This window comes from Dicentrarchus labrax, unplaced genomic scaffold, assembly GCF_905237075.1.
Source record: "Dicentrarchus labrax unplaced genomic scaffold, dlabrax2021, whole genome shotgun sequence".
NCBI classification, from domain to species: Eukaryota; Metazoa; Chordata; class Actinopteri; family Moronidae; genus Dicentrarchus; species Dicentrarchus labrax.
Window position 1 is genome coordinate 13,627,952 of NW_026136714.1, and position 18,131 is coordinate 13,646,082.

The following is an 18,131-nucleotide window of genomic DNA, read 5'->3' on the forward strand; positions in this document are numbered from 1 at the left end:
AACAAAATAATTCCAACTAGCAACAGAACTGTAGAGTTAATGTTAAACCTGCACAATACCACAGAAAACTTGAAAAACAATTTATGTTGTGTGTAGAAGTCTGTGCTCGGAGGTCTATTTGTCAATGTTGTTCATTCAGAATATTACTAGTATATCACTAACACATTCAATATAGTATGAATATAAGCTTTGTGTCAGTTTGTACTGCTCTGGCAAACACTAATGCCAATAATAATAATTCCACCTAAGAAACATTTAGCTTTTTTCCCTCAGCAATTTTCTATCTATTTATAACACTACAAACAGATGCCAGTCTTCCTCTACCATTTCAGTTCAGAGCTGACTGACTTGCTCATGGATATCAAGGCAGTGAGCTAAACATGTACTTTTCCTGTGCGCATTTTTTTGGCAGATTCATCCAGTCTCAAGACCACCTCTCTGTTCTGTAGGCACCCACTGCCCTGTTCCTGTAACCCCCCTGCCTCATCTTTAAGGCACTGAGCTGCTGGCTTTGGCCTGTGTTATAATGAGTGTGACCATGACAAACCGCTGTGAATTCATTGGAATATCTTCTGGAGGTGTTTAGCACTGCCAGCCCACTATCTCGTCACACTAATCTTCAATTAACTGATGCAGCTGCTGATGCCATTTAATGTATTTTTCTTTCTGAAAGGTTTGCTGACACTGTTTTATGGTAACTTTGATTAAGCGTGATACTCTCGCAGTCAGTTTCATTTCCTCTGTTTGACTCGCAGTTCACAGAGTCGTGACGTTCTAAAAGATGGATTTGCAACACACAGAGTTTATAATGCAGACTACAGACATAAAAATCAACTTTCTGTACTTGACATAATGGTTCGGTACATAAAGTCCACACAGACACACAGTAAGTGTAAAGTGTTTACTTCTCGCAAGTTATTTTCCAACAGTTTGTGGACACACACAACAAAATACCACTGACAGCTTCTTCAGACATTCCAATCTTTAAAACTGATTCTTGATTGATCCAGTTTGGTCATGAACTCAGTCTCTGTGTCCAGTGAGAACAAAGAGGTGGCGTTTACGAGTGTGGTGCCTCCAGTCTGAATGTGGACAGAGACTGTGTATCAAAGAATTTTCGTTGCTCTCCAACGTACATTTCTCACTCTTTCATTGATCCAAAATGGCCTACGAAAATACATGTTACATATATTCATATTCTTCCTTTGTATCCTATTTCTTTATTTTTCATTTTGTACTTGTAAAGTACTTTGTAATCTCAAGTTTTGATAAGTTCTATATAAATAAACTGTATTATCATTATTATTTAATTACCAATAACTCATTGGCTTAAGCAATGTGGTAAAAACCCAGGACATTTATCAGGTTTAGTGGCTGCAGAAATAACCTGATGGACATTATGTGAGAAATGAGAGGGGATACTTCTTAACTCTATGTTATGGAGAGCAGAGCACCCTGCATGTTGGACCCACCAACAGACAGCCTCTCCACAGAAATGCATAGAAAAACACAGTGATGGCAGGACAAAGTGAAAAGTCAGTCATGCATTCATTCAGCCCCATGCCTACCGTCCGATAAAGCACATCTAGGTATTTGGTTTACGCCATTTATCTTCTCTAACTTACATTTTCTTTCTCACATTACATCCCATTCTGTAAAGTTGAAGTGATAATACTGAAGCACTTGTTGTTCATCCACACAAACACTATCCCGTTGCTGTATATAAATAACTCATCCTGCTATGCCCCGCTGAAAAACATGTACCTCGAGGGAATGTCAGCTCTTGTCAAAACACCTCTCAGTCATCCAACACAATATCAAAAATATCATCTCTTTAAATGTTAAAGTCTCTGTAGAAAAATGCCTGAAATATATAGATATCAAACATGTACATGTATATTTGTATACAAAGAAAATTTGATGCAAATTATTACTTCTTCAAGGATCCTTTAAAGCTGTAACTATGCCACTATACTGTATCTCTGCATGTTATTGTGAAAAAAAAAACATAGTTTGCATGGCACCGGTTGAGCACATAGATTTTGATGTACAATGAACTTAATGTCTGGACACAGATCAGTGACCACATCACCATCAATTTCAAACCATTAGTTACAAAATACACTGTGATTGTGCATACTGACATAATATTTTCTCCTTATCTGCAGTCCAGCAGAGCTGCGGTTTGCTTGCAGGCAAAGACCTGTCGGGCTCTCCAGACACAAACAATTACAATTCTTAAAAGGCAAATTCCATCGGTTTAGTGGAGCTATTGATTTCCATCTGAGTATGCACAGAATGAAAGTCTGTGTAGACATCAATCAAATACTGGCTGACATCATTTCACCCCATCTTGTACCTCTTCATCTAAACTTGCCTCTTTACTTTTGATGATAGGGTTTCAGCAGCATTCTGAACTTTATTTCAACAATTTAATATGTAACAAAAATATCACCTCCACAACTATAAATGCATCTATCTGTATGCATGGACATACAGTGAAGACTTTCTCCTTCCCCCGTTTCACAGCAACATTACCCCGGCACAACTGTGCCCGGAGGTCGCTCAGTGCTCAAAAGTCAAAGTAAGGATTTGTCTACATGGTCTCGTCTCCTGGTGGTAGAGCGCCAATAGCGCTTTATGTAAAAAGAAATGTTGATGCTTGGCTTCAGCTCTGGCTCCTCGCTCCCTGACTGACCAGGGTCAATCAGGGTATGAAACAAGCATCCCTTCCACTTGTATCTCAAGTATCTCAATGGGCCCTGCAGAGGAAAAAGAGGAAACACATTAGTGTGAATATCTGACTGCACAGAGGAGAGCCACTTGACACAGCAGTCACAGCACCAACAGTCGCTTATAACAGAGCAAAATGAAAATACACCAAGGTATCACTACCCACACACAAGCACCCAGACACGCATACGCAAGTCATCAAAGTTAATAGGACTGAGCCGTCTAACACATTTTCCTCTATGGATTAAAAAGCCTTCCCTTTTGTGAAAAGACAATTGCCCAACCTTGTGTCTCTCCTTAAATAGCTTCTTTTTTTGTGTGTGTTTCCTAGTCAAGACTGGAGTGGTTCAATGAGCAGAGGACCCCATCTGGGTCATTTAGGCTCTTACAAATCTGATCCTGTTGTTGAGATATTGTGTACCTTCCCTGCGTAAGGTGCAGCTGATGCCTCTAACTTTCAACGATCTCCAAAGGAGCGTGAAATCTTCCGATTACGTTTGCTTCACCCCCAAAGCTTTCTAAGTTGCACTGAGCCATCTCAGTCCCTTTTCTCACTCACATGGCTGCATGTACTCATGCATGTCTTTTTCCACTCCCATTCACCTTTAAACACAGGCACATGTATCCCCTTAACATTAAAATGTATGCATATGAGTGTGCGCACACATTTTGACAAGGACAAGGACACACACACACACACACACACACACACACACATGCCCACTCACTTTCCCACATCATGACTTTGTCTGAGTCACAGATAAAGAAGCACCAAGACGAGCCAGTATCCATGCCCAGTGTGCACCAGATTTACTTTTGAATGCTCTGATGTTTGGCAATGTAGGTCATGTCTATTTTGTATTCTAATGAACTTTGCATACAGTATCTCGGTTACAGATGTAATGCATCTGGCACGCAACACCACAATTATTTGGCTTTCATTTTCTTTAATGCTTTCCTCGTAACATTTTCATTTTCAATGATCATAATGAAATGTGGTCGATTGAGGGGAACTAAAATCAAAATAAATGATGCATGCAGAGTGGGGATGAGCAAATAGACAACTGTGTCTCTTGGCAGACTATCACCACCAACAATCAGACGGAGAAACAACAGCTAATTAATATTCACTGGCAAAATGTGCCTCACTCTGACACATTTATTGAGTTTTATTCCACACTGTGCACTTGCCAGGTTGGAAAATGGGTTGAAGACAATACAGTCAGTAGAAGAACTATAAGCACACATTTGACTATTGTGTTATAAGACAACAAATCAGAGTAACAGGTTTACATTTACAAATGTAACTGTAACAATCTAACCATTGAGCTCTTTGAGATTTTAAATTAATTATGGAAGCAGCAGGTTTACTTATTAACCCAATTAAATGAAATGTTGCACTAGTGACGACAGCAGGATGTGGGTTGAAATTAAATGGAGGAGCTACTGTACACAGTAATTTATTAGTGACTGCATAACAACCAGGAGTGGATGGTTTAATTCAAGGTCATTTGTAATTCAAAGGTAAGAAGTGAAGGATAGACAGAAGCTGCTGCAGCTCTGCAAAGAAGAAGTCAGTGAACTTTTTAATTACACATAAAAAACATAATACTGCCAGATATGTTTGCTGTACAAAGTGTCAGATATGTTTTAAGAATAGATACCCCACCCACATGTATATACAGATACATGTGCACAGAGAGATTGTTATGCATACAGCTGCTGCCGAGTGGGAGTGAAACATCATCCAAGGGGAGAGGAAGAAAGAAATAAAGACAGAGAGAGACAGAGACAGAGAGAGAGAGAGACAGAGAGACAGAGAGAGAGAGAGAGAGAGAGGTGGGCTATGAACTAGAGCTGTGAGCTGTAGGGAGTAGGTCAGTACAGTTGAGTCAGTCCTGACTCATAATGGAGGCGGTGAAGATCCACCTCCTCCCTGCCCATTACAACTTCATCCTCAAGCCTGGAGCACTGGAGCTCCGATAGCCATTACAAAAACAATAAAAAACTCCTACACCCATGGTCAGCAGAGCAGTGGTTTCTATGTTACAGGAACAATCTGATAACAAGTCATGGATGTGTTAAACAATGAACGATGAGTCCACAGATGAAAACAAGAGATGGTCAGCCAGTGCAAATGTCAAAACCGCTTCTCCCACCTTCCGCTGTGGGTGCACATTAATGTCTTTCCAACACTCAGCCCACTGAGGTGGCTGTAAATGTTTAAACTGATGTAAGATAATGATCTGAATATGCAATCTAAAATACATTTTGACTGCATATTGGAAGAATATACAGGAGATTATATCTCTTATTTAGATCTTTTATTTGGACTTTTAAGTGGTTTGTGTTTAGACAATATTTTTTTTAATATTATATATTTATATTATACTGTATTTCTTAAGGTTAGTTATTGAACATTTGTTTGGTACTGGTACTGAAACTCAGGTATTGCATCAAATAACTGTACACATTTCGCAACCCAAGTGAACATTTTATCAATGTCTACCAATTTCACTAGTCAAAAGGTCATAAAAAACTACTATAGACCTTTTTCACAGCAACCATTGTAACATGAAATAGTAGGGTAAATGTAGGTGTTACCAATGATATTATTAAAGGTTCTGTTCAATTCAGGTAAAACAAAGAGTCAGGGTGTTGTTATTGTGCATGTTGGCTCACTGGAAAGGCTCTGTTGGACTAAATGAAGCCTAACTTTAATGAGTGTCACTGACACACACCTACGTTTACCCTACTATCTCATGTCAAAATGGCTGGTGTGAAAACATCTATTGTGAGTTGGATAAGGGACATTTGGACAGTGAATGTTATTATCAAAGCTTTTCAAACAACTTTGCGTCTCATTTCTGAGTTACAGCCTGTACCCATCAGCAAGGTCTTTTTTCTTTAGTGTTGCAGTGATTAGTCAACACAATTAAATAAACCTACAGACATCAGATTTAACTTGGTGGAAAACATATAGGGGAGCAAATACTTTTGAATAAAACTAAAATAAAAACTGAAACACTTAAGCTTGGAAGATCATGCAATGCCAGGTCCACCGTGTCAATTTTCCTCGATTCATTGAATGGTGCATTAGATAGTTAGGCAGTTATACAGGAGCAAAATCCTCTACGAGCTGCATCTATTGATGATACTGGCTGCACTCCATTCTGTAGCACACTGCTCCATTCAGCCTGAATGTGTATCTGTGTGTGTGAGCATGTTGCTGCCAGATTCATTAGGATCCATTAATACAAGGTAAATACAGCGAATGTTCTGCACTGAGAGCAATCATCTTGAGAACAAACATGCATCCACTTATACTCCTGCATAGTAGCAAACACAATACAGCCGAAACAGCATGAGCCCCTCCACTGCATTGCCGTTTCTTTTTCACCATCTCTCTCTCTGGCTCTCTCCATCACACATGTCCCCCCTCTCTGTCCCACACTTTCTCTCTCCCTCTATGTCCTTACCCCCCACTCTCTCACTCTCGTTTTTCCACATATCCACTGATCCCTAATCCAGACGCCGATTTTAGATTTGTAAGGCCAGCGAGGTCATGCATTGGATTTAGTCATCAGTGTGTGCTATTTCATACCCTGATTTTCTCAGCCTTAACCTCCTAGCTTCCCAACCCCACAACCCTAAACACAAACACATGATATACATACAGCGGGTAAAATAAGTATTGAACACGTCACCATTTTTCGCCATTCTAGCAGCTTTATTTTCTTTCTCTGAAACCAATTGAGAGTTTCCTTGGCTGTGTGTTTGGGATCATTGTCTTGCTGAAATGTCCACCCTCGTTTCATCCTCATCATCCTGGTAGATGGCAGCAGATTTTTATCAAGAATGCCTCGGTACATCTTTCCATTCATCCTTCCTTCAATTACATTAAGTTTGCCAGTGCCGTGTGCTGAAAAACAGCCCCACACCATGATGTTCCCACCTCCAAACTTCACTGTTGGTATAGTGTTTTTGGGGTGATGTGCAGTGCCATTTGACTTCCAAACATGCTGTCTATTATGGCATCCAAAGAGTTGAATTTTGGTCTCATCTGACCAGACTATATTCTCCCAGTATTTCACAGGCTTGTCTAAATGTTGTGCAGCAAACTTTAAAACGCGCTTCAACATGCTTTTTCTTCAGCAATGGAGTCTTGCGCGGTGAGCGTGCATACAGGCCATGGTGGTTGAGTGCATTACTTATTGTTTTCTTTGAAACAATTGTACCTGCTAATTCCAGGTCTTTAAGCTCTCCACAAGTGGTCCTTGGCTCTTGGACAACTCTTCTGATAATTCTATTCACTCCTCTGTCAGAAATCTTGCGGGGAGCACCTAGTCGTGGCCAGTTTATGGTGAAATTATGTTCTTTCCACTTCTGGATTATGGCCCCAACAGTGCTCACTGGAACATTCAGAAGTTTAGAAATCCTTCTGTAACCAATGCCATCAGTATCTTTTGCAACAATAAGGTTGCAAAGGTCTTGAGAGAGCTCTTTGGTTTTACCCATCATGAGATGTTTCTTGTGTGACACCTTGGTGATGAGACACCTTTTTATAGGCCATCAGTTGGGACTGAACCAGCTGATATTAATTTGCACTGACAAGTGGCAGGATTGCTTTCTAATTACTGATAGATTTTAGCTGGTGTCTTGGCTTTCCATGCCTTTTTGCACCTCCCTTTCGTCATGTGTACTTTTTCCCTGTGTTATTTCACATTGTTACACATAACTTAATTTATGGACATCTATGGTTTGATTTCTTTGCATGTGTGGATTACATGGGTTGTTACAGACATCTGTTGAAAATGTCATGTCAATATCACCTTTAGAAATATATTTACTGAGAAAAATGGTGACGTATTCAATACTTATTTTACCCGCTGTATAACTGTAAATACTGCTTATATAACATCCAGCCACCTAAGCACACGCAACTGCTCCCACACCTCTTTACCTTTCTGACCCCTTTCTTCCTTTGTTAGTTTGCTCTCTTTCCCTGTTTATCATAAAAAAATATGTACAGCAGCAGTCCCGAGCTTTGTCAAGTCTAATGTTGGAACAAAGGCAATCTGAGGCAGTACTGTTATCTCCTGTAGTCTAATTTGGCTAATTAAGGGCATCGCTGCGAGGAAGGTGCTACTATTCTCATCCAACTCCAGGGTATGCTGTCTCCACAAGTCTGCCAAACTGACATGTGCCTTTACACACACCTATGTGCACACACTGTGCACAGACTTACACATATACTTAAAGATTTCTTAACACACTCTGAAAATGATTGCAGACATTATTTTGAATTTTAGCCACATGCACACTTAGTTCGCACACACAGAGGAAACACATGCTTTATTAAATATTAATTAATAAAAGCTAATAAAGTGGGGAATAACTGCTCATATAGACTGAGATGGTATTACATTACTGCTGATTTATATTTCTTTAAGGAAATGAAGTATCCAACACATTTTCTGCCTGATTCTCTCTACTCAAGAGTAAAATGGATTTGCTTACTGTCCCTTTAGTCTCATATCACAGTGAGGGATGGGGGGGGGAAAGACGACGACACATATGGGAGTTGAGTTGCTAAACATGAATTATATAACTACATGATATTCAGGCTTTTTCACTTAGAATTGGCTATAAAGTTATCAGACACAAATCAAAATGGCAATTTTGTCATTTAAGACCTCTCCCTTCTCACCCTCCCTCGCCCACCATGTCACTCTCCTCTCATTTTCTGTTCCTTCATTCGCTCTTACAGTGTTACGCGTCAGCAAAATGGGACTTGTAGAGACAAGAGGTGATGAAGGAAAAGGAAGCACGAACTCACTTGTCTGTCTCACAACCCTTTGTATTTGTAATTGCTTATCTAGGCTTGTGTGAAGGTTTAGGTACTACCTGTCTGAAAATACTTTCATTATAGAACAGCCTTTATTCATGCATATTAAAGGTCGACTAACTAGTCAGAGCCTATTGCGTGTTTTATCATTATTGGAGGTTCTCGGCTGCGATAGTAGTAGGTTATGTTGTTGTGTGTACCTGAGATCATTTACATTTAAATATAAGTTAAATAACACAGCTTTATTCATAAATGATGAGTATGATAAGGATGCTGGTTATAGTACAGCATCATTAATGCATTAGACTGAAGATAACTGCTGCTCTGCCTAAAGCATGGTGTTTCTGTTTTGCGAGCAAGCCTGAAGTGGAAGGCAGAGCAGGAAGTGTGAAAGGAAGAGCAAAGAACAGCGCTGAAGGCTTTTCTCGATGGATGAGATGTTTTAACTCTTCTCCTGACTAGCTTCTGTAACAGTTTGACTACATTATATGGTTCATTGATCTGATCTGTTGAAGTTAGCTAGTGATAGACAGATGGCTCATCCAAACACCTGCTGAGTTTTTTGCCCTGCCCTTTTCCAAAGTTTCCCCAGACGTCCCAGATGGTTCCGTATAAAAACCACCCATCACAGTCAGGTTATAGCGCTAAACCTGAAGGAATATCTGATTTCACACCAAGTCTAACAAGTGGTATTCGTGTCTGGCCTGTTTTCAGTTTTACACTTTGTTCACGATACAAGACAGGCAAACAGGGAGAAAGACCAATTGCCCTTTGGGGAACGTAAAAAGAAACCTGTTACTTTACTAACCAATTTGTTGTTCTCTCTTCCAAATAATCCAGCCCCTGAACTATCCATTCATGCAATTTAAGGATCATACACAAACATTAATGTTTTGAAAGAGAGGCAGTTAACATTGTAAGGGGACGCACAACAGAAATAGTCCTGGCCTGTCATAAACCACAGAACAGCGCATCGCTCCTAAATAGTTATATTCCAATGATGTAATCCATCAAATCACACTTCAGGATGTTTTCTTACTAATGATTAAATTTGGAGTGGTTCATGCAAAAGTAGCCCAAATTGGCAGTTGCAAGTAAATCCTGCATGACAACACCACAAACTCTGACTGATGTTGATGTGATAAAGAGATAATTCACTTTTTAAATAAGATAATTAAGTTAGCTTCTTTGATGCTGATTGATTCTGTCTGCTGAATTATATAGCGTTTTGGCAGGGGTTATTGACCGATTAGCCGCTATTGGCTTTTTACTGCTGCAAACTATGGTCATTACATCGGCCTTTAAAAATCCACTATCAGTCAACCTCTACTTCCTGGCAAAGTTGTGCTAGGGCAATGTTATGGTGAAACTGGGGAAATAGAAAGGCCAGCATGTGTGGTGGAGATGTAGGTGTCAGTGTATGGGAAGATCTTTAGGGCTTTGGATGAAATCGGAGGGAAGCAGGTTTTCTTGTTTCATCCAGAAGGACATGAATTAATTAAAGCCCCTCTCTGAAAGAACTTCCTGAGTTTGAGTCTCGTTAGTACCGAGAGCTTCCAGAAAGACACAGATACAATTTACTTTTAGTGTAGTCAGCAGTCTATTGTGAAATTTTTAAAGTCCCTGTACATTTTTCAGTCAATGCTCACTGCCTACAAACACTCTGAATGCATATGCCTACGCATGCACCCACAAATGAATACACACATGAATATACAGTACATAAACAAATAAACTTGTATGCAGACAGACCCACAGATATGCGTCAGTGCACACATGCAATTCAACACACTTATGTATACACAAACACTCACCGCTTCTTCCTGATCTCTCTGTGTACGTCTCAGCACCCATGGCAATGCTTTTCTCTCTGTTCCACTCACTTCATCCATCCTTTTGTTTCCTATTTCCCAACTCTTCCTCTCTTTGTTTGGATAATCCAAAGTTCAACTGGAGTAGAAAGCGCTCATAAAGTAGAAAACACTATGAATGATTCAAGAATGTTTAAGTTAGACAGAACAAGGGGTTCGGTGTCAAACCGTGGTTGTTGTTGATTTGCGTAAGATTGTTTTCTGGGGCTTGAGGGAAGGCGGGTGAGGAGGCACACAAGGTGGAGGAGTGTTTGCTGTTGGCGGGAAACTGTGGCTGACCGAAAGGCCGCCGTTTTCCAACATTAGTTCGTAAGGAAGAGCATGAGGAGGAGGAGGAGAGGAGGAAGAGCAGCAATGCACTGGGCTGAGTCTCAAGTCGTTCAGCTCAGCCTGTAAGTGTAGTTCTGTGTCATCTACATCATATTGGAGATCACAGTCCGGGCAGTAGCCGTGGTACTGGACCTTCTCACTGAAACGGACGCGCTCCCTCTCACGAGACTCCCTGCCAGGGTTCTTGGGGCATTTGTTCTTTTCATGGCGGAGAAGAGGCATGGGCCGGGGTAATGTAGGAACAAGACCCGACTCAGGGATTCCACTGTCATTAGAAATGAAACACGGCATGGAAGAGAATAAATCCCTGTTTGGCTTCAGTGGAAAACCCCCGCCATTTCTCATTAGAGACCCGGTAGCCTTGGATATATTCCCTGATAACACTAATGTTGGATGAGGCAGATTCTTAATGTTGTGATCCTCGGCTCTCAGCGGGGTAAGTCTGGGTGGGGGTAGAGGAGGGTGGGGTTTCTTGAGTACAGTCAGGACTGTAGGAGGGTTGGCGGGGACCGGGGCGATGGTTGCAGGTAGTTTGAAGATGCAGTCATCAGGAAAGAGCTTCATCTTCTCCAGGCTGGAAGCGGTGGTAGTGGTGGAACTCGAGCTGGAGTTGAGTGTGTCCGTCTTAGAGCTGTCCGTCAGTCCGTCCTCCTCCAGTTGTAGGTCACCAGTCAGGGTGTCAATGTCATGAACAACCTGGTGACAAGAAGAGGAAATGTCAGTCCGACAGCTGACGTCAGGAGAAATTAACAATGTGGCATGAGAGGAAGAAACACAGCCTACAACAATCTAAGTAAAAAACAAAATGACTCTATTAACTGGGACAAGAATGATGATCCAGATAGAAACTTGGAGGGAACAAAAAGGTAGTTGAAAAATTATTTCTTAATGAGCTGATGTCCTGATCTCGTCAAGTTCTAGTTTAATTAATTGAAAACCTCCTTGGATAAGATTTAAAGAAGATGCATGTGGATTTAGGAGATTGGTTAATGAGATTTAAGATTGGTTACTGTGAGATATCGCTATGACAACCACACCAGGGGGAAAAGAAATATCACAACAATTTATGGGAACACCCATGAGCCAGCCAGACTCTGACTTAAGTGATATACTACAACAATCCCACGCACCATCGGAACAGAGATAAGTAACAATATCAACCATATCTTGTAAGTCAAGACACACATAGTATCATTTATGAAACAAAACCAGTGTTAGAAATGAATAAAAAAACACATCCTCTACATAAAGCAAAATAGTGCAGAGGAGGACAATACAAACACAGGGATATAACAAATAGAAAAGGAGGCTGATAAGAAAAATCAATACACTGTCAGTGTCCTATTGGGAAAAATTTGCAAATCAACAATTTCCTGAAATATTCTGCTGAAAGTGAGAAGGTTGGAGATTGATAAGAATTGTTAAAATATAGCAAAAACAAGTACAACTAACTCAATCACACAGAAACAAATGCTATGAGAGAGAAGATCAATTTCTACTGACAAAAGTGTAAAATTTCTTACCAACAGCACAGGAAACAATTCATCATGTCATGAATTAATTTCAAGCAAGCAACCTTGGTACGACAGGAAGGCAAAGAAAAAAACAGATATTTTCCCAAAAGCAGAAGACATGCAAAATCACATCAGAAATCCACTCTCAATGCAATATGAAAGAGCAAACGCTCTATCAGTTGCAGTGGTGCAATAGTGTACACAGTGTGCCAGGGTGGAAAGGAGACAAAATAAATGCACTGTGACATAGCCCAGTGAATATGTTCTGAGAGAGGAACTGGGCCAATCAGACAACTATGTAAATATTTGAATGGATTTGCAATCTTGAACTTTAAGATCATTTATGAATAGAGTGCATTGCTGACCATGACCATGACAAGAAAGAGGGACAATAAACAGAATTGTAATAAAGAGAAAATGGCAGAAATGTTCTGCTCAGTGTAGTAGAAATGAAAAGAAGATTTTTTTCTCAGTACCCCGTGCATACAGTAGATATTTAGATCCAAAGATACTTCCTTTGTCATCCAAGAGGAAATTTGTTTTCACAGCCTGCATAGGGACTTATTAAAGAGCTGCTGGAGCAGAAATGTGGTGTGCTGGCAAAGGCAACAAGCAATACTGGATATAGTTGTAAGGATGCAGCAGCACGAGTTGAGACAATACATAAAACATACACACAGTACATACATCAACACATTTTAGGGCATGGTGCTTAATTCAAGTTGACGCAATAGCCACCAATCTATATGCAGCAAATCAAAGGCAAACAAAAGACTGACTACACAACTAATGAGTGCCATCCAGCGCTATCCTTAGACATGATACTTCAAACACCTCCGGTCACTATCTCCTGTCCCACAACACTTTGTGTACTTAAACCAAGCACTTGCATTGGCCATGGTTACTCTCACATACATTTACGTCTTGCACTGCTAAGACAATGCCTGGAAGAATTGAAATTACATGTACACATAATAAATGTTGCACAAGGAGCCATTAGTAAAGTGGATTGCATTTTTAAAAAGCAGTTTAACAAACACAATGAGCCAACTCTGCTGGGAGTTTTAACTGATATTCAATGATAAAATGTCCATGTTCTGCAGCCAGGTCTGTCCAAAAACCTTCCCTCTGGAGAGGAGTTTCTTCCTGTTTCCCTTCCCTTGGTGTTCAGTCATTATTGCTTCAATGCCCAGAACTGGAGCGCAATGCTGGACATTATATTACTGGCTGCTTGACTATTGAAGAGCCAGCACTCAGTGAGTCCAGAGAAAGTCGAGGCTGAGCGCACCTACGATCATAGATGAAACACAGTTGAAATAACCTGTGAAGAAAGTATTTTTGTTCATAAAATAATTACGACAGTGAAAATATGCGCATATTAATTTTCTGAATTAGCAATGCTCATCTCAGAGTACTCAGTACATTAGGCCACTGCAAAACACCATTGCTATCATCTAAGGGTTTGCAGTGCGTGTCCAAACAGTGGCTTGAAAAGGGGCTTCGAGAGATACAAATACAAGTGGTGAAGAGAGAAACAGAGAGCGAGAAACAGTGAGTGAGAGGGAGAGATGAAGAGAAAGATAGAAGGCTATAGCAGAGAAGGCGATGGAGCTAAACTCTCCATGCCGTCTTTAAATGGATAATTTGTTGGGACACACAGAAGAGGTAATACCAGTATCCCAGTGTGCAGCCTCTGCTGTAGGCCAGGCAGCGTCAGTGGCTGTGCCAAGCATCTGGGCAGGGTCACTCCTCAGAGCCAGGCTCGCTTCCAGCCCTGTATGTGAGTTATAACAGATAACTGCATTTCAAATGGATTACACCCCAAACACTGGCTTTGATAGTAACAGTCCCTCGAGGTACGTGTTTAGTGTGTGCGGTGTCAAAATAACTGATACTCTACTCTAATTTACTGCAAGCTAAAGGAAAGGAAGAAAGAAAAAGAAAGAGGGCACATCACAAAAAAAATCACAATAGACAGATTACAATGCCTTCTTGTTCTCGTTTATCTCTGGCTCCTCCTGTGAGACATTGTAAACTGCTGAAAAACACAAAAGAAGTCTAATTCGGCTCAAGTTATGAAAACAGAGTAAAGGGAGCAGAGAGGCAGAAGGAGACAGATGCTGTGTCGACTACCCATCCATAATGTAGGAACCAGAGGCTGTACGCAATAGGGTTTTATTAGAATGACAGCCAGTCATGTCAGGGCGAGAGACTTTAGCACAGCAGGCCGGATGCCTGGTGTGCCGCCGGTAGAGGAATGTAAGCAGGTAAGACTGCAGGTTATTACAACTGAGGTGGCAGCATGGGATTCAGTGAGTGACTTAGAGAAAACACTGATTTGAAGCAAACACTGTAAAATGTGAATGAGGTGAAAGACAATGTGTCTCTGTGCAGATATTCTTGGTTCTATGAGAACAATTTGCCATCAATAAAAACATTAAACATCTTAATATAATCCCCGAATCCTCCAAAGACCCCCGTTTCCCATTCAATACCCCCTATCTCTGCGTTGCTGAGATTTGAATGGCCAATCAGACAGCTCTGAGAGTTTGATCTTTAACAAGGACTCTGTAGAGAGAAGGAGAAAGAGAGCAGACAACAAGAGATAAAGAAAGAAAGAGGACGAGTGGCTGTGATGAATGCAGACATGTGGTGAGAGATAATGAAAGACAAAGAGGGATGAAGATAAAGAAACACAGAGCCACCGCAAGAGATCCAGAGAGATGTTGAAAAGTGACAAGAAAAGAACAACTGCTCGATTATTTGGCGAGAGATACTTCCAGCAAACAACACTCAGCATTAAGATGATGAAATGCAATGCAAAAGCGCCTCCCTGGTTGAACCAACTTGTCCATTAAATATTAATTGTGATTAAATTTTTCTCACTTTCATTAAAGCCTGTGAGTCAGGGGGGAAGGAGCTGTCCTGTCATTTCACACCCCACATCCTCCTGTGCCGAATGTCTTCATGTTTCATGTTGGAGATAATAATCACATACATTAGTGGGTTGGGGGGAGGGGGGAGGTGCATGTCTGTATGTTTGTGTGTATGTCATAACCCTTTCCAGGCCCCAGTGAGGTGGACGTCAAGAGCATTATACCCAAAACCTGCAGACATAACATAACACATGGTAGGTGTAGTGCTCATGAGCAAAAAGGCGTTGCAAGGTGATTCCTGTTTACCTCTTTAAGCTCTTTGGCTACATCCTTGAGGTCTCCCAGGATGGTTTCCAAATTCTCCACGATTGTCTTGATCTCCTTTTTCACTTGTACTTTGGAGACTACTCCTTCAGCGTCCGCATTTGGTGTCCCTGACATTCTTCAGCGTGTGGCACAGTCTATTTCGTGAAGGATCTAAAGTCTAATCCTTTGGTCGCCACGCTGCCACTTTGCCAACGCATTATTATTTAGTCCTCCGCTCCCTTTCACTTTTTTTTTTCTTCCGTGCTCCTACATCACGGCCAGGACAGAGCGAAGTGGCGTCGGGCAGCGTTCTCTATCTACCACTAGGCATGCGCAATAGAGCGTAACACAAAAAATAACGCTTATGTCAAAATATCGTCTCATAGTGTCTGCGAGAAACAACGGCGCCCGTCCACAGGTTAGTGCACCTTCATGTCCAACAACACAAAAACGACGTGCCACGAATATCCTTCACGTCGAGAGAGCGCTAAATTCAACATTTTTTTTTTGTTTGTTTGTTTTTTTGTGAGACAGTGTCCAACACGAATGCGTTGAAAAACGAAAAGAAGAAAAAGAAGATGAAGAAAAGAGTATGTGGGGCAGTTTGTCCAAACCGTTACACCGCCGGTCGTTATTGTAAAGGTCCATAATCCTCTGGCATCGACAACACTGTAATACACTCCTCCTTTTTCCTCAAATATGCGGTTCCGGTAGTGAAACACCCTGGAAAGCCGCCAGGTAACGACACCCCAGAGGCACTTTCCTCCAAAAAACACCCCGTCAGTTTCATCCTGTCTCCATCGCAGCCTCCTTGGAGAGTCTGAGCAACCAACGTCCGGGCGCAGAGGATGCTCTCTCTCTCTCTCTCTCTCTCTCTCTCCCTCTCTGTCTCTCTCTCTCTCTCTCTCTCTCTCTCTCTCTCTCTCTCTCTCTCTGTCTCCTCTCTCTCTCTCTCTCTCTCTCTCTCTCTCTCTCTCTCTCTGTCTCTCTCTCTCTCTCTCTCTCTCTCTCTCTCTCTCTCTCTCTCTCTCCTCTCTCTCTCTCTCTCTCTCTCTCTCTCTCTCTCTCTTTGCACGGCTGCTGTTAGTTTGTTATTTCATCACACAGGCATGCCGCCATTGGTCTCTCACTTATTAGTTTTATGGCGCTAATTGTTGTGTTTGGTGTGATAACATAACTTATTTACTATTGTAATAATGTCTATATCGATATTGTTGGGAATTACCTGAAGAAGAGGTTTGGTAAATTTACTTAAGCTTGAACAAACAAGTAAATAAGAACCACGACAACCTGCCTAACAACAACCTGCTAACTAATTTTAAACGTGCACAATTTGAGGTCTTTTGTACAATTGTAGCCTAAGAATGTATGAATGAATGTGGTACCCAGAACACTTGTCAAAGACTCTAATAAACTCTATATTAATTTATTTATTCATTCAACGGATGCTGCAAACAAAGGCATGGTTTATCATTTAAATGCAAAAAGGGACAAACAACAAAAATACAGAATAAAATCAAGACAGGTTTGAAGAAACACAGTTTGAAACATCTGGGTAAAACCGATAAAGTATAGTTAAATGTGTCTGTTTATGTTGAACAGACTGGGGTTTCTGGCAATCATTTTCAGGAAAGGTTTTAACTTGAATGACATGAATGATTGTACAGACAAAATAAAAAGCATTTAATTCTCTAATTCTCAACCAGGTGACATTTTCTGATAGCTGATGCCAGGGCCCGAGGAGGGGCCCACTCTAAATAAACAGACTTGAGGCCATATTATGCACAGGGGCCCCTTTGTTAACTCTACTGTGTAGTAGAGTACAGGGGTTTTGTTTCTGGGTTGCTCAACAGGTAAAGTGTGAGGACTTGCATATGTTTTGCCCCAGGGCCCTCTAGAGCCTTAGTTTGGCCATGGTTAATAGGAAGTGGACCTTCAGTAAACACTTTACTTCACCAGAAAAGGGACATGTTATCAGATAAACCTGTGTGTCTTCTATTATTTTTCTCTTTCTACGATAAGTTTCACATGTTTGCTGTGAAAACAGTCATATTACAGAGTTTATAAAAGTGGAATCTTATCTCTTTATATTCCTAGACAATCCTGATTATCACAAAAATGTAGGTATCATACTGGCATAGGCTCCTCATCTTTCTTGGCCAGAATATAAATGGTTAAAACATGGCTGTGCTACCTAAAACACTATGTTTCTTACTTGCAGTCTTTGTGGCATCCACTATGAATCAAAAAACTAGTTAAATGTGGCTGTTGCAGGTTAATAAAGTAATTGGTAATAAAGTATATATCTTCTTCTTCATCTAATAATGAACATCATATCAAATGGCAACCTCTTATTGTTCATTAATTACACAAAACATGTGAATGATAAGCAAAAGCAGTCTTTAGTTTTACAGCTTTTAAAATTTAAAAATGTTTTAATATTAAATAACTCAAAAACAGTGTATTACAACATTTTAACGCAATATACATTCATTTGTTTATTTATTTATTTGTTTCACTAGCATCTACATCTACACCTGCCATCCTCATCACCACAGACATGGTAAAAAGTTCTGTATGGTTATAAAATCTACATATACATAATGTGTTAATGGTGGAGGCTTATAAAATAGATACTGCCATTCACAATAAA

At 40.6% G+C, this 18,131-nt stretch overlaps 1 protein-coding gene across 2 annotated transcripts; it reads right to left on the reverse strand.

Moving 5' to 3' along the window:
• Nucleotides 1–887: 887 nt before the first annotated feature.
• On the reverse strand, nucleotides 888–16,348 carry prr16 (proline rich 16). 2 transcript variants are annotated; one of them, XM_051422615.1, is made up of 4 exons: nucleotides 15,479–15,624; nucleotides 15,183–15,259; nucleotides 10,396–11,478; nucleotides 888–2,762 (listed from the first exon to the last, which is right to left on the reverse strand). In XM_051422615.1, exons 2-3 carry the CDS (start codon nucleotides 15,186–15,188, stop codon nucleotides 10,615–10,617), a joined length of 870 nt encoding a protein of 289 aa, XP_051278575.1. In that variant the 5' UTR covers nucleotides 15,189–15,259; nucleotides 15,479–15,624; the 3' UTR covers nucleotides 888–2,762; nucleotides 10,396–10,614. The 2 variants fall into 2 exon arrangements, with proteins under 2 accessions (XP_051278575.1, XP_051278574.1); XM_051422614.1 differs by lacking the exon at nucleotides 15,183–15,259 and having other exon boundaries at nucleotides 15,479–16,348.
• Between the last annotated feature and the right edge of the window lie 1,783 nt (nucleotides 16,349–18,131).